Genomic DNA, 23,570 nt, shown 5'->3' on the forward strand with positions numbered 1-23,570 from the left:
TCTACCAAGGGAAACAGAGCTACTTTTTGGTGACTGGATTTTGGCATACTGGATTATTTTTGCCTCTAGCTTTGCACACAAAATCAATTGAAGTATGGAAAAGAACCYGAGTATGGGAAAGCAAGTCAATACTGTCAGCACAGAATAAATGATGCAGTGGCAATAACAGAACTTTTTCTGGAGAGAAGGTATTTATGAAAAAATGTCATTTCCTATTTCAGTAAAGACAAGTTAGTCTGCAGGAAGATTGTGTGAACTTCCCAGCTCTCAATTACATAGTCACACATTTGTAAAGTTCCAGAAACACTTTATTTAAAAATGGAGTTGTAAATGCATATAACAAAATAACATACATAATAAATGTAACAAAAATAAATAAGGAGAACATGTCCATACAAAATAATAACATAGTAATGCAAAATGCTTATTACACAACATAAAGGTAAAAATGCCTGAAAGAACACAAACAGAATCTCGTATGAAGAGCCTGCACCTTTAATCCTTCCTAGCCATTTCCTRCTTTCTACTTGAATCTGCAGAAAAATTATGTTCCCAAGCATTAAACAAAAGAAGGAATCATGGCGATGGTTTGGTACACTCAATTATCAACACCTAGCTCTAGTTTCCATTTATTTTTGCCCTTCTGCACCTTCAAAAAATTTTCCTCTAGCCTCTGTAAACTAGTGTCATTCAGGCTCCCACAGGTAGCTGTAGTAGAGCATATTGAGTCATACATGAAGACTGTTTGCTTTTAATTTTTTTAAAGAAAATATGAAATCCATTATACAACAGATTAGTGGTTTTGTTTTTACATCTCTACAAAAAAAGTCTTTGCATCTTTATTAACTGGTCCAACTTTTACTGATTTCTGAAAGCCTGTACAATTCAAAAGCGTACAGAAAGTAGGTTTTTTTTAAAAACAAATCTCATATAGGATTATTGCTGAAATATTAAAGACCATTTCATAAAAGCTGCAAAACTGTATCTTTAACCTTAATATATAGAGACTGATGCAAACATAAGAAAATTCCAGTCTATTAGTTACATTTAACAGAAAAAACATTCCTCCAAATTACAGTGTTCTGGAAATACAAAGTAATTTACTTTAATTTTTATTATTATTTCCAAATGTTAAGTTACTGGGACAACTGATAAGGAAATAGGCTTATATAGGAAACTTTAAATAGACTTGCTTTTCAGTGGTATAAGCAAAATCTCCATGTTAGCAGTCGTTGTCCAGAATTCTTTTAAATATGTAAGACAGGGACAGCTTTACTAGCAAGACTACAGGAAAATATACAGAAGCAAATAAAATAATTTGCTTGGGAGTGCATCTATCGATCAAGCAAATCATGACAACTCTATTTCCAAGTCTCCTAAAGAAAATTTTACATCTCATGATCATTCCAAATAAACAGTAATTTCTTCTSTAAGCTTATGCGGCATTTGGATTGGTGGGAGCCCATTTGCCTCAATATGCTTTAATAAATCCCACATTGCTGTATGTTTAAATTTGTTTTCTAGTTTCAACAAAGATTTGGACAGCAATGAGATATGAAATACTTCTACTTTCATTAGCTTCAAAAAGACATTTGAAGAAGATCAAAAAGTGCCAAATAGTCTTTTCAGAAAGTGGACTAAAACACTGTAATGATAATACAAGGACAGTATTATCAGTTTTCTATGTACACTAAAACACTGCTWGCTGTTCAATGATATCGATATGTTTACCTACCACTCCCAGCAAATTTTAGTGCAAACATAACATGTGAACTTACTTGTAAACCCCAAGACAATTTACGCAGCAACAACGTTACATAAACCACAGAACTGYTTGAGATTTTCCAGTACATGAGAATGAATGCTTTCTGGAATCTGTCTTACTTGTGCAGTAATGTGTCATTGTAGTCAAAGATAATGTTTCCTATATAAATCATCTAATTCAGAATCAAACATAACTGTTCAACAGTTCTRTACAAGCTTTAGAGGAGGAAGTCCATTCATCAGAGCAGCTTGGCAAAGAGATTTGGGGTTTTCAGTAAATGTTAAACTGCTTGCATGGCTTTTAAAAAGAAATAAATCTATTAAAGGAAAACTGCTGATATAATAATTCTTTTGCAAAGCACACAACCACAAAGGGCAAACCTGCCACAATCTGCTTTCCTACACTGCTATCTATGCATATCTTTATGATTTGAAAAGGATTAAGGATTTGTGTGACAATCAAAGCATCACAATAAAAGAAGACTGGTTTAATAAAACAACTGCTGTTTGACCAAGCCTTTTTTTTTTTAGATATAAAAACCAACATTGTAAGTTTTCCTTGATTTCTAAACATTCCACATGAAAGGTTTTTGTATCAAACRCTGAGATGTCACTCATGCAGGGTGGCATCTTCTTCTTCCCCGTCTGGGTTAAACCTATTGAAATGTATGCTGAAATCTGCCTCAGATTCAGCATTTTCCAATTCGGCTGTCACAGAGCCAGTGGTGGGACGAGCAGCTCGAGCCTCGGGCTGGCAGTTTGGCTGCACTGGAGGGCGGGCACCTTGGGAAACAGGGCTGGACTTCGKCTTCGGCTGAGCTGGTAACATGGGGCTGGTGAATCCCAAGTTGCTCAGAGCATCCAGGGTACCATCAGGGTCAATCATAGCATTAATTGCTAAGCAATCAAGAAAAGATGAGAAGGATAGGGAAGAAACCATAAAAAATATGATTTTCTGTTACCATAAAAATATGGAAATCCTTATCTCACAGGTGTATTTTCATGACAGACATGAGTTTTTTATGTGTGCTGCCCATGAGAAGAAAATGGTGTGTCCAACATAGATGCAAACTGAGACATATATTCAAAAGCAGTTACATATATTAAAACTTCAGATGAAATGGAACTGCATAAACTAAACACTGCTTCATGTGTGATGAGGAAACAGTGCTCATAGACCATACATGATTAAGTTATAGAGACTGAAAGATGGGACTTTCAGTCAGTTTAAGGGGCTTTTCCCCCTGATACTACCATTATGTTTTGTTCACCCCCAGCAAATAGCCATAGTGGCTGATTCCATGATTGAATAAAATTTGTATAAAAGAGCAGTCATTTATCCACATAGTGAGAGCAAACAGAAGCACCTGGTACCTTTTAATTTTATTGTATTTTATTATACTATCAACATATTTGTCCCATTTAACAGAACTTCTCTTTTTAATTTCCAAAAATGTATTAACATTTCTTTTTAAATAGTATTTTGCTGTAGCATTAAATCTGAATATTAAAAATAACAAATATAGGAAATTTACAACTAACATAACAGTGATAAGCATGGAGCACTAATCCGTTTGACCACCATTGCTATTGAACAGTAAGCTAATTATAAACAATACGCAAATAAGACTGTAACTTCTTTTCAAAAAAATATTCAGATTTTAAGTTTATCTTGATAAATTGAATATTTGTTTAAATAGCAAACTTTGTAAGAAAAACACACTTCTTTCCAYTTTATATATAGATAAGACTTTGTGTGTGAAAAGTCAAGTAACTTCAATTTCGTAGTCTATGGGCTCCACAGTTAAAAAGATTGGATTTTGCAGTGTGAAGGGAAGATGTCAAGAGCTAATTTTAAATTTTCATTTTATTGTAACACAGACAGTTGGGGGTTTTTTTTTGAGATTTCCTACAGATTATGGTCTTAACACATTCCTTATGTTGAACTCTGCTACACATGAGGGTATTACTGATGTGCACAGCCTATTTTATAAAGCCYGATTCTCAGGATTCTCTATCACCTACTCTTCAATATTTGCCTACAAAAATATTTCTGTTAAAAATTTTTCACAAGTAATTATTTCAGGATTCTCAGGACTAGTTAATTATTAGCTGAGCCTTTTATCACCCATTGGAAAAGATATGATCACTCCTCTGCTTTAAAAAAAAAAAAAAAGTGATATTTTTTATCAAATGTATCAGCAGTTATATGACAAACATAACTGATACTGTGAATGTATTTTAATGAATCACAGTGACYTTGCCTCATGGTATATATATAAACATATAGATATCTATTAAAAAAATGAAGCAAGAAACCACAAAAAAGTGAAAAAATAATTGTACCTTGAAGCTGCTTCTCAACTCGTTTCAGTTCTTGCAAGATTGATGATATTTCCTAGAAAAGAAACAACCATGTTTCATTATCACAGAACCATAGAATCGCCAAAGAAGAGATCTTTAAGCATTAAGTCCAACTCTGTCCACCTGGTACTACCACTGTAACCCTTAAATCACTAAACCATCATCCAGTGCCAGATCTGGATGCCTCCTAAACACTTCCAGGAACAGTCTTTCCACCACCTTCCTGGGCAACCTGTTCCAAAGCCTGACCACTCTAAYAGTGAGAAATATTTTTCTAATATTTAATCTGAATGTCCTTTGTCCCAGCTTAAGGCCATGATAGAAAAATAATGGAAATTTGCATAATGGAAAAAGAGATTTAAACTATCTCTCAGTAGTGAACAATCCCCTTCCCAAACCTTTGCARATGCAATATGCTATTTGGATTATCCCTCCTGGCATCAAGAACATCCCTGCTGGTGGAGGCCCAGCCATTTACTGCARGGGTCCTGGGTGCCTGAGAGCATTTTCCAAACACTTCTTGAACTCTGGAAGGTTTGGTGCTGTGACCACTTCCCAGGACCATTTCCCTGGTTATAGAATTAGCATATTTATATTAATATAAATATGTAAATCGTGCAATTGAAGGATCCTACACTGAAGAATAGTGTTAATCCGACTGCTCAGGAGAGCTGTGGGTGGTATTCTAAAGCTGAGAATTTCCAAAGGCACTGATTTCAGAAAACCATTAATCCATCTCAGAAAGCTGTTCTGTAGTAAGTACTGTGATTTTCGTGGGTGGCAAAGAGATTGATTATCTTGAGTTTTACAACAAGATTGATTATCTTGAGTCTTCACATCTGAGCTGGACATAAATGTTCCAAAGACAAAACAAACATCACTTAGAACTGTCCTCTCTTAACTTTTAATGTTCTGTGGTAAAAATAAGCACTGCATTTGAACAACATATTGTTCTGAAAACTAAGTACGAACTTGAAAATCAGTGCATAGACAAAAAAAAACCCAAACAACCCATAGACTTTCAAGCAATGCAAGATGCTTTAAATTGAAAAAATTAGTAAAATGCTGAATTTAGGGATAAATCTACAACTAACCTTTTTCTTTTTTAAAGAATACCTTAAACCCCCATATTCAGGGCATTTAGAATATAGAACATTAAATCTGGATTTTACTCTGGACATGGATAAGAGAAACTCCTTACATTGTAATACTTCTAACATTGGAAACTTCCAGAAGGAGCTTGCTTAATTAATTTTTTTTAAATCCCAACAAAAACTATGAGTGAATTTATTAGGTTATAATACTGAGTTACCTATGATTGCTCTTAATAAATATACCATTCTACAGAAATTACAAGCCAAGTTTTTTATGTTTCTAGCAAAAAACAGTATGGAGGAGTTTAATAACCGATGATAAGCTAATGAAGAAGTGTTAGCCTATTCAATGCCAGAGGAAACATATTCACATTTGAGTTCTGAGCAGTCCAGTATGAAGTATGTGAGCAGTTTCCTCTCCCACCTTTCTCCCAGTAAAAACCCTGCCTATGTAAACAGACATTCTGAACAGCAGACCCTGCAGATGGATAATGTAGCTCGACTCTGCTTGCTCTCACATGCAGGGATGTTTAGAAACCCTATGCTCTGTGTTTAGAAGCAGAGAAGTGGACAGGGACACAGTGTGTGGTCTGTCCCCTCACACTGTCACACAGTCTGGTCATGCAATGGCCTGAATTAGGCCATAAACCACAGCTTATTTATGTCATTAGGCTATTGGAGAAAACAGCTGGAGTTCTAGTGGGCACCCTATGRTTACCACTTCCAGACAAACCCAACATGATTATCTTCCATGGAAGTGTCCTTTTATTTCAATATGTCTGTGGATTATTTTCATCAAATACATTAAACCACAACAATTTCTCTAAACATTAATAACTACTATTAATAGTATTAAACATTACGTRTTAAGGATTAGTGATTAGTAGGTAGTTTTTAAATGGTAAAACAAGTTTATTTAAAGGCAATGTAACATTCAAACTAATGGTTGTTACCTTTTGTTAAGCAAACATACTGATGGTCTACATATAGTCTAAATCCATTTTACTGCATTCTTTATCTGAGAATTTTCTCTGAACAATTACTTGTTTCTTTTTGAGATGGTAAATCTTAGTAATTACTAAAGATTAGGTTTATTCTTGACATATACTTACTGTCTAAATAAAACCTTTTCAAGATTTTTGCCCTTAYGTCATTTAAAAGAACACATTCCTCWACCAATTCCTTAGATGAGCAGTATAATCAATCCCAGAAAAGGTAACTATTCATACCATGCTTGATGTTTTTACAATAGGAACTTCACTTTCAGCTCGTAACTTGTTTTCAATTTCTTCCCAATTTCTGTCTTTGTCCTTAAAYAATATTCTAGAAGAAAGAAATCCAACAGTATGYTTAAAATAGAAAAAAACCCCMAAAAATAAACKGAAARATTAAATAATATTATAGGAGAAAGCAGCAWAAGAAGCATTGAATGAAAGTAAAATATAAAATACTGAAACCTGATGGAATCTAGCCGTACAGTTTAAATTTTCAGGGAAGCATASAGGCTGTCAGCAAAATCATTATTATTGACATTAAAATGGTAGTTCGGTAGCTAAATACTTGCTTATGATATGTTTATACAGACACAACTGATTTTTTCCTTCAGCAATAAGACTTATTTTTTAAAAAATCCAATTATTTAACAGCAGTCAGAAAATCCCCATTAATACTGCATTTTATAATAACTGCAAAATGTAAGATAAATTAATTCAACTTCCATATTTGTATTTTACAATAATTTAATAAAAAATAACAAACTTCAGGAAATTTTAAAAAGGCATTGCATAGAAAAAGTTTTCACTGAGAAGCCTCCATATGTAGATTTTATATATATACATGTACATATATATATGTGTTTTAGAAGTATGGTATCACATGTATTATATGTTTAAAGKAGTCACTTCTAATTGTAACTGTAATTGTATGATTTTTCATTTAGCTTCTTGCCATGTTCTATTAAAATAATTCTATYCTGAYATWYGTGATTAGTACCTTTGCKTGTATATGTGGTGTTTTTAGAGCTAATGTTCTTACTYCTCTTTTAAAATTTAAAAGGTTCTCATTTCATTGGTCACTTTATTAAAAAAGAAGGGAACAAAATGAAAGCATTAATTAGAAGTTTTGATAATGTTATTATTAAAACTGTAAAGTGTACAGGCAAATTTGTTTTTACTATAAAGTTATGAAGCCTATTTCCTTCTTTCTTCATCTTTTTGAATTCTTCATTTAGATATTTTTAATTGCCTTGGGGGTCATCATTGCTGTCTTCTTTGCTCTTCCTCTTTCTAGCCATACTTTTTAAGTTAAAAGAATATATTTATAAATGCCTGTTGCCGCCTTCTCTTGCTTTTTCCTTCTTTCTGAGGCAAATCTTTCTTGACTGTGCTCAATGCCCATTTTTCTTTCAGTGCACTTTGCAGGATGCACAGCAAACAKCAAAGGCCAACAAGCAGAACCTCCACTGATGGGAATGCTTTGCCTGGCTGAAGAGGCGTGTGCCTGCTACAAGGCGAGGCAATGACACTGCACTCACATTGCAGAGCACTGAAAAACTGTGCAGATCTCACCACAAAACTTTCTCACCTCTTCCCTTCACGACCTCTAAAAATTCCTGCAAACTCTTTGTAACACATAAAAGCACAAACACCGGCTAGGTGGAGAATGGATGGAGAGCAGCCTYGCTGAGGACTTGGGGGTGCTGGTGGATGCAAGACTGGACATGAGCCAGCCATGTGCACTCCCAGCCCAAAAAGCCAATCCTGTCCTGGGCTGCATCAAACACAGAGTGGCCAGSAGGGTGAGSGAGGGGATTCTGCCCCTCTGCTCTGGTGAAACCCCACCCGCACTGCGGCATCCAGCTCTGGGGTTCACAACATAAGGACCTGTTCACTGAGTCCAGAGGAGGAACACAGAGATGATCAGAGGGCTGAAGTACCTCTCTTATGAAGACGTTGTAGTTATTCTGGGCAGAAATTTTAACTGGCTTAATTCCAGCAAGAAGCACACCTGTTGGCTGAAATAATGTATTTCAAAACAAAGCTAAGGTAAAAATCTGTAATAGGTTCAAACTGTTTTCCAGAAGGATTTACTGAAACTGCTCTCCTGTGTCCTATTAATTTTTTCTTCCTAAAACGCAAAATCCCTACAACTTGGCAATCGTACAGGGACCAGTTTTACAGTGCAGCAACCTTTTACCCTTATCTTTTAAGGAAGGGACTTTTACAAGAGTTGTGTAGATTGTGCAAAGTATTTGCATATGTTGGAACAGCTCCCCTGCTGCAAGTCTGATGGATGTCGTTCTGTCCATGTCAACTTGCCTGATATTCCTCTTCACAATAAGTGAAATAAACAGAAGAATAATGTGAAAAGTATTTACTCCAAATCTTTCTGAATGCTAAAAAAGCCATAGGTAACAGTGCTTTTTTAAAAGACAAGTTTCTACTATGTACGTTTGCTCTGTGTTGATTGTACATATTTTTTTATGGCTGGGAATGTTGATGGGAACAGACATTTTCAGCAGTAACAATAATTAAAAAAAAACCCACCTGATTTTGCCAGCTGTTTTGTCTATGGATTGTCTTATCTTGCGAGAAAACTGGAAGACTGAGGACAACAGCAAACTGTCCCCCATAACCTGCAGTAAGTTTTTAATGAAAAAGGATATTATTAGTATTATGGGAATTAAATAGAAATAATTTCATATATTTTGGTATGTTTAGCTATAAAAAATCTTACTCATGTTTTAATTAGTATCATATACAATGATATTTGAACATTTTGCCAATCAAATGTTACACAATTGTCTTCAATATTAATTCCACCTGCTAGAGGTAGGAGAGACAGGATAATGTCTAGAATATTAAGTGGGGAGATAATTGTAAAAGCTTAAAATAGACACATTCTTAGAGAGAATCCTGTTGTGTGCTCACTTCATCTCTGCTCCAAGTCCTTCTGCGGGTAATTGTTGGGGGATCGAGGGCATCTGTCAGCTGAGGTCTGGCATCACTAGGCCGACCATTCCCTTCCGGGGGTTTCGCATGCACTATTGGAGGGATTTTTCTAAAATTGAGACTTTCATCAAATACTCGGTCCACCAACTGCGGGATAAAAGAAAAATTCAGTTTATGAAATCTACTGGATACATCCAAAAATCAGATTGCTGGGATTTTTTCTCCTGAAACAGTTTATAAGATGCCTATCAAATAAAAATCATTCTTTTGTCTTGYATAATATAAAATGATGCACCTCTTATGTAAGAATATCTTGTACAAATGAAAGTTTGGGGTTTTTTTTAAACACCACACATACAYGGAAAATTTAGACTATCCCACTAAGATTTTGCTTATGGGCAGGTAAAATAATAGCTACCTATAAACTGGTAGCAAATATTTTATTCCTTTGATTAATGGAATGCATCTGTGGAATTAARTAGAATACTCTGAAATTTAGGGATTTTTTCCAAATTAGTAATGCTATTGCAGAAAGACCTATACTACCTAAAGGAGATACTGCCACCTGCAGTATGTACCTAATGCACCATATTTTTTGCAGAAGAAAGTAATTATTTAATCATAAAAAATKTGGAGTGATCTAATCAGATCTAAGAAAAAGAGCATTTTACTTCCTTCAAGTTTAGCCACAGCTCATGAGAATTAAACCCAAAATCTATGTGAGTGCATTTATAATTTTTCTGAGTACCCATCTCACAGATTTCTTATTGCTGTTTATATCTTTTTTTCCACAGAAAAAGACAGTATTRAACTAACCACAGTAAACTAGTGTATTAACCAAAATTTATGCACACAAAAATGAATAAAACACATTTTGAAAAGAATACCATGACGGAAAAAATGCATTAAACATTTACAACACATTATTATGGTGAATTGTAACATGATAGAAAGTGATGATATAAATTCAGATTAACATGTTTACCAGCATTAGACCTGTGATGGTTAYTAGAACACGTTAGTCAATATTTTCACAGAACAGCACACCAGAGGTAGGCAAAGAAAATAAGAATTATTAGAAGCATAAAGCAAACTTATTTCAAGGCAGTTTTTGACAGTGTTATTAAGAAAGAAAATCTAAAGTTAACTAACTGATGGTACCTAAGTATTTCAGTGTTCAGAAGATGAAACTTTTATGTCACCTGTGAAAAGAGGGACTTTTTTGTTTTTAATAGCTATGCAAAGAATTAAATGTACACATTTACATATGGCTGTGCATAYACACTAGTATCTTTAAATGCACTTAGATACCAGTCCAACAGTATCTAAGGCTACAGACAAGCAGGAAACAAGTAACTACCGTGTATGTTTCGTGGAAAAAAAGAGACAGACAGACAGGATGGATCCTTCTGACAAGCTGCGCGCATAAAATAACTTCTGGGTTATTTGTTGAAATGTAAAGGAACTTTAAATATATATAAAAAAGCAGTGTAGAGATCATGCATTCGGGTTGAATGGAAGTAACTAAAAAGGCTATGCAAAATGCGAAAAACAAAAGAAATAAAGAAAAGGAAGAACCTTATGCATTTCTCCATGAAGATCTCCTACCTCTTCTCTAGTGTCTATGGCAGAGCCAGGGGTGGTGGCAGCAGTGCTTACTGTGGTACTGGGGGCAGTGCCTGATGAAGTCACTGAATCTATCTCTCCTGCTACATCGTTGATTTCCCGTGCGATGAGAGCCAGATCTTGACTGATCCTAGTAATAAAGACAGTGTTACATTCTCCCCTGCAAATACTTTGGGGCCAGTAGAGCCCAATCTGCAGCCTTTGATGTTGTAAGCATCGAGCTCCTGATAATGGTGCTATGAAAACGTGCATGCCTTTCTAAATGGAAAGATTATTTGTAGAACCATAAATGCAATTTTTAACTGAAGCTTTTAATAGCATGTCTTTCTAGAGGAAGAAGGTGGAAGGCAAYCTCAAAAGACTGAGTATCCTCGTTTTCTTCCTAAGATTCACAGACAGATGTGTGCAATATGCAGTACATCAAACACAAAGGATGCACAGGAAATACACTGAAAATACTGCACAGATGAGGTGTGTACGTGGCAGTAAATCCAAAATGTTCAGAAAATATTTAATTTATACCTTAGTTTGCCTACTTGAAAAACTGTTTTCAGGACCTCAGATTTTCTAGCAGCCCTGCAGCTCTCTCAGATCAAGCTGCTTATGTGTCTGAAATTCCAGACCAATACCCTAAATCCTCAAATTTAATCAAGACAAGTTTTCCACTGGCAAAAATAGAACATACATTTAAAAACCTGGATATGATAGCATTACAAAAATACACCTCAAATCTCAGCCAAAGATTCCTTTTCCTTTCTTCTGATTGACCACATCAAAAAAYAGCTTTGCTCTGTATGCTGTTCAGCAGAGGGAGGAAGCTTGGCTAGTTCTGCTTGTGCTACTCCTCCCCAAAACACCCCAAAAGAAGGAGGCAACAAGACAAAAAAAAAAAAAMCATAGCGAAAGCTAGAAGCCCTTACTACCTATGGCACCTTGAATCTCCAGCTTGGATCACACAGTTCAGAAGAGCAGACTGCCAAGTGAACCCTTTTACACTGCCTGACAGCAATGAAGGCAYAGAAACTGACAGTGCCACTTCTGCGCCACCAAGGACTCAGTGACGCGCAGCAACCGCCACTCAAGTGGGACGAAGTGCACAGCCATGTGACAGTGACACACCCGGGCTGCAGAGATTGATTGCTCAAGGTGAGCTTCCTTCCACTCTTWATTTTCACTTTGCCTTCCAGACAAAAAGAATGGACACCATTGATCCAGAGATAACCTAAGACTATGCAAATAGAATTTCAACTAAAAAGACAAACATAAAAAGAGAAATTTCCAGCCAATTCCAACACTGGATTTTGTGGCTAACCACCAGCAATCTGCAATGAAGCGCAACTTTGTGCTGCTTAGGTACATATATAATTGGGTTGAGGCTGTAGATGAATATGTGCCAATTACCTGTGACCACTCAAGCCAGTAATTCTGATTTAAACTTTAAAAGACTGGAACAGTAAAGCATAAGACAAGTCAATTGTTCATTTAAATAAATTAAAATATGGTAAGTGCTATTACCACATAAATTGATTTAACTTAATTRTTATAGCTTTTGAGTCAATTTTAATTTATATTTCGCCTTCTTATATATACATGCCGTTAAAAATCCAGTATTCTAAGTAGTAGAGTTACTAAAACATCTAATTCATTTCATACAATCATCTAACTTCTTCCTTAAATAGAAATGTTGCTACTAATCACATTTGAATTCCTGGGACAAATTCTGCTATTTAATTAGTAGTTGTGAAGAAAATAAAACCAGGAGATTTCAACTATCAGTACATTTTCCAGAAGGCAGGAGTCATTAAACACCATAATCAAAAGTAGAATCAATTAACTAAGACTTAACTCTTCAAAGAAATCAGAAATGCTTCAACATGACACAAGCACTTCATTTGAGTTCTTATCAAGAAATCAAAACTACATAAAATTTCAGGTCTCTATATAAAAATGAATTCACCCTGGAAGTATCAGAATAAACAACTCTAACATTGATAGCAAGCAGCTTGGTAGACAATTATCATAGTCAAGTATCAGTCATGTTGACAAAATCTGGAATTATTTTCAATGTGACAGTAAGCTTTAGTCAGTACTTAATTACATTTCTCTACAGAAACAACACAGAGCACTAAACAAGAAGAATTGTGAAAAAGGAAATCAGAAACCAGCTGTGAGTTGAGCCTGACTTTTCATAAATGAAGTTTTCAAGTAATTCTACATTAAATTTCAGAAACAGATTGCTTAAGGACAGTATGTTTTGTGTTATCAGGGACAAGAGACTTAGGCTTCAGACACACACTATTTACTCTGCTGCARCTGTAGGCTGCCTTGCAGATGTCCTTTGCTTGTTGCATCAGTCCTAGCAATCAATTCATAGATGCAAAACTAATGAACCTCAAATTCCCTAAACSTATCAACGTGCTCCAGGAAATACTGCTTGGGATTCATTCAGTGAGCACTCAGCTACATAAGGAACAGACTCACTTTCCAACACTTAGGAAAAAGAGAGAACATGGAGCTTGGGATGGAGAGAGCATGACCACCTTTTCCAAAAGCCTGGAACTCTAGTTCTTATTTACCTCTAGTGAAAGAATACCCAATGCTAGAAAAACACAATTAAATACGAATACTTCTAAGATATCCATAAGAGTGCTGAACTGCTGGATTACCAAAACCATTTTTGTGCTTAGACTACRTTACTTCCTGTACTGAGTCAGTGGATTTTCTAATATGACTTTCATTTTTATATATCCTTATATAAAATATATACGAAGCTCCTGTTATTCCAAGGATGCATATTCCCTCCATGCCAAAATGGCTTTAAATCAAGTTCAGTTATTCCACCAAGTTTTTCTGAATACCTCTTTCAAATTTTCATATTTATTATCATCATCTGTAAATTGTGAAGTCTGTGAAAAGTGCAAACTGGGTCAGCCATGGAGGACCCGTTAAAACATGGTATGATGTCAACATGGATGCAATGAAAAGTTTGCCATACAGTGTCTACATTACTTTCTGATACACATGTATTTTATGAAAGACTTATCCTTACACCTGCCTAATCTAATTAGTTACCCAACAACAACAAAAAAATCAACTGATTTTAATAAGAGCATATAACCATCTATTATAAATTTTTAAAAACTCTAAATGGAGTTGAAGGGACCCTGAGGGTGGACTGCTGGCTGGGATGAAAAAATATCCCAATAGACAACAGAAGAGACTGTGGTTAACAAGGCAATGGGAGACGAGATAAAAAGGGTCTTACAGAGGAAGGAAGTTAAAATTAAAGCCAGGGGAGCAATAATGTGAATCAGTATGAAGATATCTGGAGACAAAGAAAGGACGACCTACAGCAAGGGGTCTCAGCAGAGGCTAACCAAAGTAACTGTTACTGGAAGCAGTGACAAGAGATGACAGCAACCTGGAATTTCTCAGATGTTGGATGCTAATTTTCTTTACCTTAAATAAGATCATTTAATGTACTTTGCATGAAATTTCTACAGAAACTCAAAAACTGGCAATACTGATTAGCGTCTCTCTGCACTTCCACTGAAAATAAAACTGAAGAGATAGGGTGGGTACACCGCTTTTAAAACAAATTTAAAAGCTGGTATATCAATGTACAAAAGGGTAAGAATCCCAAGGGAAGAGAAAACATGCAAACCTAACCATCAAATGAGTTTAGACTGAATCATCAATTAMTTCCARTGTCAATCTGTCMYAGATGAGCAAAACATTCCAAGAAGATTCACTGAAGYAGAGGTTAGCAGTACTACTTATCAWGATGAACTAATATGATATGGCTATTGGGGTTTTTTTTCACATATAGACACAGTCTTCCCTAACCATCTCTAACTTTAGATTCCTGAAAAGAAAGAGATGCTCTAGGAAGATGATTTTGAAGATATTTATTTCATTATTTATCAAGATACTATGAGACTCCCTTAGGTATCTTCTGTGTGACTCTCAAGCCTCTACATCTTCCCTGTGCACAGATCACACTAGAAAAAGAAATACTGAAAAGTATTACCAAGATCAGGAAACAAAAAATAATTTATTATACTAAAAAAAACACTTCCACAGTATTAAGGTTATGAAAATATTCCACAGTATTAGGACTGATCTAAAAAAAACCCATTTTTCTTGTTTAGGCTTCCAAATTAGGTTCTGTGAAAATTTTCAGAACCTGAACGCTGGCATCGCACTATTAAATAACATTTACATGCTTGTGCAAAGCTCTCTGAAGTTTCCACTGCTTGGTTGTTGCATGATATGGGAATAATTGGACACCAGAATGTACAACTAACTTCTCCTTGGTTCACTTGAAGCAGAGTCATACCAGTAATACCAGAGGAATTGACACRTAAATCTCAAGAACTTGCAACAAAAAATAAATTGCTTTTTGGTGAACACACATGATTTAAATCAAAAAGTAATTAACTTACTATCATTTTCCACTAAAAAGAGATGTGCTGGTAAAGTGACTATTCTGTCTGCCAGTCTCTCATAAGAAGAATTTTAAATTACCCATTCAGTTAGAGAACGAAAGCAGTAAGTGAAGTGATACAGAAAATCCATTAGCTCTCTGTGCCCTCTGTGTGCGCCTGTGTTGGGTTTGGGTACAATGCTCAGTGATTTTACAGGCACCCCTTTCAAACCAACCTTGCTATCTCTTCCCGGTGRGCAGTCCAGTCACGAATGTAGTCTTCCTGTTCCTTTATCCTGTGCTTGAATGTGTTGCTGCTTTGAGCTGCTGTCCCAGCGCTCTGCAGTCGCGTGGTTTTCAGGGCTGGAGAGGTACGCAGACGGGTATGTTTAGGGGAATTACGGTTTGATCCGAATTCATCTTCTGAGGTGGAAGCATAATCTGTAGGAAAGCGCCTCCATCTTGCACTTACTAAATTAGTTTAATCATTAAAAAAGAATTATTATGGCATCTTTAATAAGAAAAAACAGCATTATTTCATAACATCACAAAAATACACAGCTATTCATTATCCATCCCCAGGTACCTCACAAAAGATTTATTTACTACATCTTTAAAAGAAAGCTACAGAATTTGTGTTAAATAAAAAATATAGATTAATAAAAACATAAAACTAATGCTCTTTGTATACTGATGAGTGAAATAAGATGTAAAAGCCAGTGATTGTATATGAGATCAAACAAACTGTATTACAAAACAAGGGCCCAATTCATTAACATAGAAGTATATAGTCAGATTGCACTTTTTCTGCAGATTTTTTCCCAAATTTCATTCAAGGTTTTTGTGATACACAAAAAGAAAAAAAAAAAGAGATATGAAGGAAGGATGGAGCTGGCACCAGTCCGAGAATGCATGCTTACATCAGGAAACCATAAAGCTCCTAGATGACGCGTAGGTCTTTTCCAACATTAATGATTCCATGATTCCATGATTATGTATTTAGTACAAAAAAAGAGTACATAAAATTAATATTGTGTTACAAAATTCTGCAGCACATCCATACAAAAAGCAGCCTCAGGGAAAAAAGTACATATTCTGACATGCAGCACATAAAGCATTATAAAGCCAGGTTGCTGAGGACAGCCTCAAGTATAGGAGAACTGAAACTAAGCAGGAGACTCTTGTCGAACCACTGGAGTCAAGAAAATGGATTTCAGATACATTGTCTTCAAGAATTCCCAGCAGGAGGAGATGCCACCAAGCGTAAAGAAATCCCCATCACCTCAACCTGCTAAATTCTTGCAGGGTATTTAACACCCTAAACGCATTAACATTTATGAGGCTCTGTAAGTACTGCAGAAAATTTTAAAAGTGTGTGATCACCTCTTGGCAATTGAAAAATAATAGATTTAATAATGTAAATCGTTTTTTAGTATTACAAAATGCAAGAATTAATAATGATTTCTTCTGATACATTAAAAAAAACAACATTACAAATGAAGTATACACCAATACGCATTTAAGTAACAAATAATGAATGTAATTTTACTTGAGAAAAGATTTGTGTAATGCAAAGATTACAGTATGTAGAATATGACACTGGTGTACAAGCTTACATTTCTTCCTTCATACAAATAATGAAGTTTCAATTGCTGAAAACAAAAATATCMATGTATAATTTTTTTCAGGTTAAATGTGGGTTTCAAATGATGTCTAGTTCTAYTTTTTAAAAAATGTTCTAACTTTATTGTAGAAAGTAACAATGTCTCTCCAAACACCTTGCGATCTTTTTTTGGGGGTTTCAAAGTTGTTTGATCTTAGGGAAATAAAACATGAGCAGAAAAAGTACATTTTCCCACCAATAGCATGCAAGCAATGTGTGACCAAAGTTCAGAGAGCTGTATGAGTTGGGCCCACATTTTATCATTCATTTTTGTTTAAATTCTTTGTCCCAGTTCAAATTATATTCTTTAATATAATTATTAAATTAAACTTAAAATCTCTCAATTTAACTTAAAATCTCTCTAGTTCAGCAACTCAGCACTGTACAATGAGCATATGTAATATATTTAAAAACTGAAAATTGAATGAGAAGTGAAATATCAGAAACAGATTTGATTTCTAGTACTCTACCACTGCAAGTTTCAACATCAGGGTCTGGGTCTGGGAGAAGCTTGGATTTCTCTGTGTACAAAATAGTGTTTTATCAYGTTAATTCGTTTTAAAACATTCAGATTAGAATCATTTGCTTAAATAAAATATATTGATGAGATTAGTCTTAGGTCTTCTTTTCCACCCACACTTTTTTAGGAAAAGATTATACATTCAATCAAAAATACTGAATTTTGTAAAGGCTTAAACATTTCAGAGATACCAACTGAAATGACATCAATAACAATCATTTACATAGTATCATAAAAGCCCTGTTTTTAAGACCATTAAACTTTAAGGCCTTAAAATGTTGGGGGGTTACATACTATCAATATTTTTATTGATAATTTCTAATAGTTTCTAATTAATATGAGCAAAAAGTTGTTGTAGGCCTAGTGGTAAAAATCTCAAAGTTGTAAGGTTCATGACAAGCATATCCAAGCACGTTTCCCAGGAAAGTAGCTATACATTCACATATACATATTTTAATACCATCCTTAATTTATGGAGGTCCAAAATGTCATCATAGGTTATGTAGATTTCTGAAAGCTATTGTGCATTTGTTAATCTCAGATGCCAAAGACTGTGAACATCAGTACCACTAATTAAAAACTCCTCCAAAATCCTGGCTAAAATGATCAGCATTCAAATCCAACTTTGTGACTACTCTGAGAAGTATAATGTCCTGACAACATATTAACTTGCAAGCTTGATGATTTCGACAACATACTCTCACTTTTAAGATCTGAGAACAAATTCTATTGAATACATTCCTTAAAAAATATTCTACTCTCATTGATGCGTTGCCTTCTCAAGGCACCTCCATTTCCAARATCCTAATACAAAAATCCCTTAGGAAGGGATGTTTTTTCTCCACTATCAATTTCTTTTCCCCCACAGTTACCTCAAAAGCTTTGATCAACCTATCTGCCAGCTATTTTCAATGACAGCTAGRTCAGCAAGCCAGCAGAGACACCAAACACAACTGGCTGCTCAAGGCCTCTGTGGTCTGATTCAACGCTTAATTTTACAGTTGCAACTTGTTTACTTGGCACTTTTGTACTAGGTCTCATCCTGCCACTCGTTTTCCCAATACATCTGTAACATCACCTTCAAGTCTCCTGTTTTTGTGAAAATAGGTCCTTGGTCTCCTCTCTTTTTATTGATCACACGCTACTGTTTGATGATGTAGTGCCTTGATCAGACATTTCACTGCTTGTGCTATAAARTTACTAATTCTGCTTCACGTGTCTTCACAGTGCTGTGAGTTATCAACCCTTCTACCACAGAAACACTCTGGTAATTAATGCTGATAACTCTTATCCAAGATGTTCCRTTTATTTACTTGCTCTTTCATATAAAAGCAAGCAATACTTCACTACATCAAGTATTAAAAATTATTCTTGAAATTATAGACTTGCTGCTAGCTTTGGCAATTTTAATGCTGTTATGCTGCATTTCATCCACATGAAGTACAASACAACTAAAAAAATCCAGTGACTACATAATTTTCTTGCCCTCTTATTTCAGGTATGTCTGTCTGTACATTGATTTGGAAAGTGCAGGAATAAATTTCTCTTCGTAGGCTGGATTTAAGAGATTGCCAATATTTAGTGATCTGTAATGTGGCAATGTTAACTGACCTCTGATGAGATAACCCATGGAACATATTTAACATTTTGAGAGCAACTAGTCTTCTGGTAAAGAAAACAAAGCTCCAAACCCTATATTGGTCATAATAATTAATTTTCCAGTCTTTCTATGTCCAGGGAGAGAAGAAAATCCATTCCTGTAATGCCTTGAAGTAAAACACATTCAAACAGTTGAGRCACTTCTGTCAAGCACTTCCCTAGTACTTTCCAAAAGTGTTAAAATTAATTGAATGCTTKACTTTTCTAGAAAGAAAATTAAATAGAGGAGTTAAAAGTAGCCTATACGAAATAGGAGATGCATGTATATTTACATACTCCCTATACACTAGAAGATTACACCACTTCCAAARCAATTCAGATTTTCCTTAATTATAGTCTAAATAAACCAATAAAAGAATATACAATAATGTTACTGATACAGACAAAAATCAGAACTCTAAATCCTAAACAGTAGTAATAATATTTTTTACTTGATTGGTTTATTTAGCCCTGATTTTGTTTAGAAAATGTCAGACTGCTTTATTAATTGCTTTCAGATTTTGGCCTTTACATTGATATGCTTCTCCCTTGATAYATATTGACTGATAAAGTTTTTTATGAAAGAAGCTATTACTAGTGCAGATTTTTCGAGCAGTGGTCTTTTAAAATAATCTAGCTTAATATGTTGGGGTACTCATGAGACGATGGCGTCGCTTCTCTCTTGAAAAGACAATATTTTATAGAAGCTACAGTAAAYTTTGTGTGACACAGGCAAATGAACACTATGCAAAGACAACTGTGATAAACTCATAAAGTGGGAAGAGAAAGATACACTCACTTCCCTTAAAAGAAGCAGCAAACTGCTTCAAAGCAACAACCTGGGAAAACTTTAGGAAGCCTGCAATACTTCACATGGACACAGAACTCAAAATTCATATACAGTTTTGTGAAAAACAAAAACAGTGAAGTAACAACATCTGGGCTTTACTTTTTTAAAAATCAGCAATATCATAATGTCAACTAGTACTCATTATCAAAATAAACATACAGAAGTCTTAACTGACACTTCCCTAATCAAATGTTGCTACCTTTCAAGTTGCATGTGTCAATTCAAAATTTTGATTAGAAATGAAACAGGCTACTTTTCCAATTGTATCTTACAAGGAAAGTCTGAATTTTTATTTGAAGTTTCGCCTTTTTTTGGTACTTTTGTAGACACTCATCATAATAGCAAWCATTCAACTTTATAGTTCAGTGAACACCTCATTTGTATTTCAGCAGTAACTTCTATTCAGCTAATGAATGGCACTGCCAAAGGTGGGGAATACACAATGCGAAAAATCCTGACATGGCCCATTTATGATATACAAGCAACAGAAGGACAGCAGGAACATGGGAAATTAAGTATCAGAGTTGCTTTTATCAAATCTGAATGGGATATAGTAACATTGAGTATGCTACGGCACTGGAAGCTACTCTATTTAATTTTACTCTTCAACTGTGGATTGACTGCAAATTACTGCAAATCCACTGAAAAGCTGGTAGCATGGCAATACTAAAAGCAAGCAGACATTTACTTTAGCTATTCATTCCACATGGAAGTTTACTTTTTTAATAATCACAGTTTATTTTGATAGATTTAATATTGCTGTTGGAAAAAAACGTTACCACACTTTCATGGCTTGCACTAAGAATGTTGTGTCAACTTCTAAYAGAATAGTAATTAAAATTCATGGCTTGTATGGATTTTCCCTTCCACACATAAGGTAGAAGAACCACCATACCAAAGAAGACCAACATAATTTGGAAATCATGATGAAATCATAAATTGCCAAGATTTGGAACAGAGAATGCAAAATAATCCAAAACAAGGCAAACCCTTTAAAAGAAATTATGGTATTTAGTTAGGTAGTCCATAGTTTTTCAACACATTACTTCAAGGTTATTATTCTTGTGAAAAAAAGCTCTGATTACCTATTTTCAAGCCTACATTACAAATCAATATTCTATTTTCTATGTAGCAAATAGTGTTGCTGACCTTCTGAACTTCTACTGCTATGATTTAAGCAAGGAGATCTTGGGTCTATTTTTGCACTAAAACAAATATTGCTGGCACATCTGACTGTCCCAAAGAAGTTCCGTTTTACTGGTTTCAGGATGAAAATGTACCCAAAGAGTTAAAGGATTTCAGTTTCTTGTTTTTATGATTTTAAGTGAGAAACCTCCACAAGACCTGCCATGGAAGCCTCTTACTTGGAAGAAAAAGACTACATCAACTAAAATTCAACAGTTTTGTAAGAACTCTTTCATAAACAATTAAAAAGAATCCATGTTAACAACATCTAATATTGTATAAAATTATTTCAAATAATCAKGCATACCTGAGGGAGAATTATGAGCCGAAGCCAAGGATTTGGATTTTGAATCCGAAAGTCGAGAAATGCTGTTGGCTCGAGTTCTAGCAGAAACTTTATTATCTCCCCCTGAGATCAACCTTGAACCACTTCTGATAACTGCTTCTGGGGTACGAGATGCGGCAGTGCTTCTGGTTATTGTTGCTTCAGAATCACTACGTGCTGATAAAGAGCCAAGTCGATTTCTGCGAGGTTGAGCGAGTAAGTCTATTCTGGAAATATTTCTCCTCCCTGAAGGAGGTTTTGATGTAGAACTYGTAGTGGACACTTCAGAAGCTACTGAAGCCTTATCGGCATCAGCAAGCTCGCTATCCGAGACTTCACCAAGCCGTGCTCTGCGCAAGAGAGAAGTCCTTGTGGGACGAGGTCTTGGAAGAGTGGTAGATTTACTAGATTGCCCAAGTCCAACAGGAGAGGTTTTTGATTTAGSTGACTTTCCTTCCACCTTGGAATGTAAAAGTTCATCTGCTGAGGCAAAAGGAACTCTTCCATGTGMTTTGCCAGAGTAGGTTTCCTGGTCAGATGATAAGATATCAGAAATGGCAGAGTGAGGTACGCTAGATGTTTGGTCATCATCTGTTAAATCTACTGAAGGTTGCCTCATTCTTCCACTGGATTGAACAGTTTTGCGAGCRTCAGTTCTGGACCCACCATCTGAAGATCGACTCTTAGTTTTCTTTTCCATCTTTTCTCTGGCACTTGTTGAAGATTTTAAAACATCCTTTGAAGGGGAACCAGTAGAACATCTATCTTTATATAAGGTTGTAAAGCTCTTCCGCTTCTGCGTGGATTTTCTTTCAGTGTCACCAGTAACAAGACTGATTGTGCTGGCTGTGTCGACATCTGATTCTGGCGATATCGAATTATCTCTGTTATAGCTGGGAGTGTCAGGACCTTCATCAGTTTTATTTTCTTCACGCAATTTAGCTTCAAGGAAAGCCATTACAGCTTCTGTGTCTTTTAAAATGAGGGTTGTATCTATACTGGAATCAGTGTCCATTGAATCACTTCTGTCACATAACCTGTTTGCAGATATTAAAGGGGCAGCGGAACCACTTTGCTTATTAATGTGAGGAATTAGTTCTATAGGTATATTTGTGCTAGGCTTATCTATAGTAAAGCTACCTTGCCTCACTAATGGTTTTGAAGATTCCTTTTTTTCTCCTCCAGGTATTTTAGGACTTTGTCCTCCAATGATTTCCTCATTTTTYCTYCTTTTTCCCTCAAGCTGCATCAACTTAAATTCTGCTTTATCTGTAACATGTCCAGGAGCACTGTCTTGATTGTCCAAGGTTTTGGGTGATGTAACAATCTCCTCCCTCCCTTTCCCAACCTGGTTTGCAGCAGATTTTGTAGAGGATAATTTTGTGGGTGTCCAGTGTCCTTGCTCCTTTCTTTCTTGTTGTTGAATTTTTGCTAAAGCTTGTTTCACTACCGAAGTTTCTCTGCCAATTTCAACCCTCTCTTTACTAGAAGAGCTGGGAAAAGAAAAAACTTTGTCTCCAGTAGCTTTGGGTGAAAGACCATTCATTGTTCTGCTTGACTTTACATCTGAGGCATGAGCTGGAGTTTCCTTCTCCTGAAGTTCAGTGTCTTGCTTTTCACCTATTTCTGACCTCTGATGAGATGAAGTTTTTGGTTTTGAGTTTTCATTCACTCTCTCCTCTATGGGAAGCTGTGGAAGTGTTCTCCTCTTTCGCTCACCTTGGCTAGTCACAGAAGCAGCTGAACCAGCACTTCTAACAGAAATACCAGACTCACTGATGTCTGTGTCTAAAAATGGAAGAGAAAAAAATATTTGAGAAGACATCAACAGCATAAGGCTAATACAATGTAGAACTGGAAGTCACCAGCCCATTCTGCTATTCTATGGCAAGATCAATTATATTTAGACAAGTATAGGTCGAGAAACATTTAACAAACCCTTATAGCCAGCTGGATCACATATACAAATTTTGACCTCACAGTGAGTTAAAATAGGTAAGAAATCACTGTTATATCAATCAGCACACCATAACTGTAGGAAATGGAAAGTAAGTCCTAATCACCTTTAGGACCAGATTTCAAAACTACCAAAAGGGGTAAGATCCTCCTATCCTCCTACTTGCCTGTTCCACGGCTCAAGGTCTYGTCTCATGGACAGACTACAG

General features: G+C 35.5%; 1 protein-coding gene across 6 annotated transcripts in view; it reads right to left on the reverse strand.

Moving 5' to 3' along the window:
- Window positions 1-292: 292 nt before the first annotated feature.
- Window positions 293-23,570, reverse strand: part of CEP170 (centrosomal protein 170) — a 93,473-nt gene continuing 70,195 nt past the window's right edge. For 3 of the 6 annotated variants that reach the window (XM_057389742.1, XM_057389738.1, XM_057389739.1), the window contains 8 exons: window positions 21,388-23,193; window positions 15,461-15,695; window positions 10,751-10,928; window positions 9,152-9,319; window positions 8,768-8,856; window positions 6,452-6,545; window positions 4,111-4,162; window positions 293-2,661 (listed from right to left, as the gene is read on the reverse strand). In XM_057389742.1, coding sequence (XP_057245725.1) covers window positions 2,375-2,661; window positions 4,111-4,162; window positions 6,452-6,545; window positions 8,768-8,856; window positions 9,152-9,319; window positions 10,751-10,928; window positions 15,461-15,695; window positions 21,388-23,193 — 2,909 coding nt within the window. In that variant the 3' untranslated portion in view covers window positions 293-2,374. The remainder of the gene's footprint in view (window positions 2,662-4,110; window positions 4,163-6,451; window positions 6,546-8,767; window positions 8,857-9,151; window positions 9,320-10,750; window positions 10,929-15,460; window positions 15,696-21,387; window positions 23,194-23,570) is intronic. The other 3 variants (XM_057389741.1, XM_057389740.1, XM_057389743.1) reach the window with 3 other exon arrangements.

This window comes from Malurus melanocephalus, unplaced genomic scaffold (assembly GCF_030028575.1).
Source record: "Malurus melanocephalus ecotype Western Australia unplaced genomic scaffold, MMel_1.1 scaffold_19, whole genome shotgun sequence".
NCBI classification, from domain to species: Eukaryota; Metazoa; Chordata; class Aves; order Passeriformes; family Maluridae; genus Malurus; species Malurus melanocephalus.